Source organism: Habropoda laboriosa, unplaced genomic scaffold, assembly GCF_001263275.1.
Source record: "Habropoda laboriosa isolate 0110345459 unplaced genomic scaffold, ASM126327v1 scaffold106, whole genome shotgun sequence".
Taxonomy (NCBI): Eukaryota; Metazoa; Arthropoda; class Insecta; order Hymenoptera; family Apidae; genus Habropoda; species Habropoda laboriosa.
This window is the reverse complement of record NW_017100224.1, coordinates 663,555-666,812: the sequence shown is the minus strand read 5'-3', so window position 1 is coordinate 666,812 and position 3,258 is coordinate 663,555. Positions and strand designations below refer to the sequence as shown.

At 25.5% G+C, this 3,258-nt stretch overlaps 1 protein-coding gene across 1 annotated transcript; it reads left to right on the top strand.

Moving 5' to 3' along the window:
• Positions 1–823: 823 nt before the first annotated feature.
• On the top strand, positions 824–1,411 carry LOC108571145. Its single transcript, XM_017933124.1, has 3 exons — positions 824–835; positions 1,029–1,154; positions 1,229–1,411. Exons 1-3 carry the CDS (start codon positions 824–826, stop codon positions 1,409–1,411), a joined length of 321 nt encoding a protein of 106 aa, XP_017788613.1.
• Positions 1,412–3,258: the final 1,847 nt, after the last annotated feature.

Here is a 3,258-nt window from a genome sequence, read left to right as displayed (position 1 = left end):
CTCTGTTCTTCGTCCCTGAGCGCGGGCTCTACGTGCGCTGTAATTGGCCAGTGTTTTTCGTTAATAATTCAAAAACGAAGCTTCAAACTACATTTTAGAAAAGGAAAAAGTTGTTCAGAGTCACCCCAGCAACCCCCCATTTCCGGGTGTTCGAGGAGTTACGGGACACCCTGTAGATAAATTTCATATATTTTATTTCATATGTATGATATATTAAAATTACAGACATATAAATTTTACCAACAATTTAGCTATTTGGCAGAAAATTTTTTGAAGGTACTTTCAGAAATAAATAAAATCACATAAATGGAGATAGTTTGTTTTTGTAATACATAGTATATTTATGTAGGGTAAATGCTGGCAATGCCAAGCAAAAGTTACTACGATAAAACATATGTTAAACTGGTTAATTATTTGCATTGATAAACAATTGTTTTACTTCGATGGTAATTAATTGTTCATACCATTTAAAATATTCGTATAATAGTGATATATTTTTATGTATTTGTTCTAAAGGCTTTCTTATTTAAAACGATATTTTACAAAGCTGCATAAGAAAATATTTGACCAAAAATAGTAGAAATGCAAACAATTTTATTAATTTATGAAGGGAAAATTTAAATTTTAGCAACAATCGATTTGTGAAGTCAAATGAGGAAGAGTAAGTACACGCCTGCGCCGTTTTCTCTGTGAACTCTTTTATTTCAAGTACTTGCACGAAGCATACAGTATTAGAAATTAAATATGTAGTTTGATTTTTGTAATATTTTTGATGTGAAATTTTAAAGTGGTCGTGTAAAAAATTGTGTAAAAAGTTGCAAAAATGCGCGACAATGTAAGTTGCTGTAAAAGAAAGTATAGTTTACCACATGCTGCATTATGACAATCGATCTATTATATTCAGTGTTCAATTCAATACCTTCATGATTTTATTTATTTCTCTATGTATTTATATTTCTAAACTTATCTAAATTACAATAATAAAACAGAAAGGAAAATACAATTTTTACAAAATGACTTTTTTGCAGGAAGGGTCGATATTATGTATATTATTAGTATTAATTTTATGTACAGAAGTATACGCAATGAGCGCGAAACATCTTATTAAAAAAAGAAATTATAGTGATCAAAGTGTAAGACGTTATTTAGCAGAGGTAAGCGATAAGTAAACAGGCACGATATCATATTAGTATCGGTAGATGCATGTGAATTTTTTTTCTTGTTTCAGCGGACTTGTTGGTGGAATGAAGTTTGTAAAGAAGAATTTCATAGCAAATTTCGATGCCGTTGTCCTCGATGGTCCTATTGCCGTGCCCCTGGTAGATATTATGACGCGCATTGTAGTATGACACGTACCGGCTATATTTGGACTCAACCAGAGACTTCGTTAACACTTGAAGTCAATAAATAAATTTCTTTAATAAATTTTATATTAATCGTGTTTATCATCAATCAGAAATTCATGTAGTCATATCTTACACAAGCCAATTATGTAAAGTAGAAACCAAATTAATATTTAACATTTTTGATAGGTCACAATTGTTACACACTCAATACGCTTGTGATACATAATTATTAATCTCTCATTTATTTTCGTTTCTACTCTTCTCTGGTATTTTTCTATGTCTATATAATAAGCTAGAGTTTACTTTCCTTTCATTTTTATCTAGTTACAAATTATAACGGAGCAAAATAATAATAAAACAAATATTCGCGCAAATTCTTAAATATGTCAACAAATTAGAAAATGGTACATATTAATTCAATTTTCTATTTTTAATATTGTTATTAATTCGTTGTTATTTAGAAAGGAAAAAGATAGTACGATTTTTTTATTGAATAAAAGTATTTAAAACTGTTTATCTTTTATTAAAAGATTGTCCCCTATTGATAAAATTGAAAGATTTGTTAAATCTTTTGTATTTGATATTGTGTTATCTATTTAATTAAATCACTGCAAATAAAAAAAAATGTTTTTCACTTCATTCATTAATATTTCAAGACAGTTTAGCTAGTTACATATAAAATCAATTTGTACACATTTATTTCGTTGAAGATATACATTCAAATGCTTCATTTAATTATAAGCACTATAAACAACATTGTATCATAATGACAATATAAGTACAAAATATTATATTATGATACAAATACAATTAAAATGTATTTTTAATTTTTAACCATGGTTTTGCATGTGTATGTAAGATTGTGATTTTATTAAAAGCAAAATACTTTTTAATTTTCATTTGATTCGAAGAATAGAATTTAATACATTTTTTGTTAAAAAATATGGTCACAATACATCATTTTTGCACATACCAGCGTCTATATTATATATTTACAGAATATTTAGTATAACCAAAAACTTTGAAAAATCGATTAATCTAAATCACAAATACATCGATTTGTCGATTCTTCCGTAATCTATTTTCTCAATAACTGCAAGTCCTACAAGAGTTATAGGTTTGGAAATCTAAGCATTATAAAAAGTTATTTAAATACTTTTACAACTCGTTCCTGTAAAATTAATCTTACTGAATAATTAATAATTTGAGACAAGTGTAAGTGTTTTTTTATGTTTCCTTAAATTTTTAAATTTAAAACTAATAATATGTAAATAATATAAAATCTTTATTAAATTCCACAAAATTAATCTCAAATTTTCATAATAATAATAATACGATATTAAGCATGTCCTACAATGCGTACATATTATTAATACATGATGCGGAATATTCTAATACATTTAGTGCAGTGAAAAATTTTTTCTTTGTATACATTTTACATAGACTATTAAATATTTATTATGAAAATAAATATGTTTATGTACATTATTATGTATTTAAATCAGTTATGTAAATATTATAATTTAATTTCTTTTTTGAAAAGATATGTATTTGTTATATTCTTGTATACAAATATATTATCAATGTACCTTTATCACCATTTATCCAGCAGCATATGGTTTTATTTGGTGCAATTATCAAAGACAAAAAGGTTTGAATAAAGACATTCATTTACAAATTTTTAGTTAATGTAGCTTTTGATTTATTTACTTTTGTTATTAGTATCTAATTCTGATACTTACAAAAGTATTTTTTCATTAATTAATTGAATTAATCTATAATAAGAGTTGTAATAAAGTACAATAAAATATGATACATTTTTGCTCAATGCATTCTCCAATAATTCTAACAACAATTCTTAAGTACAATATCAATTATGTACATTTTGATAGTACACTATTATTTAATTTTT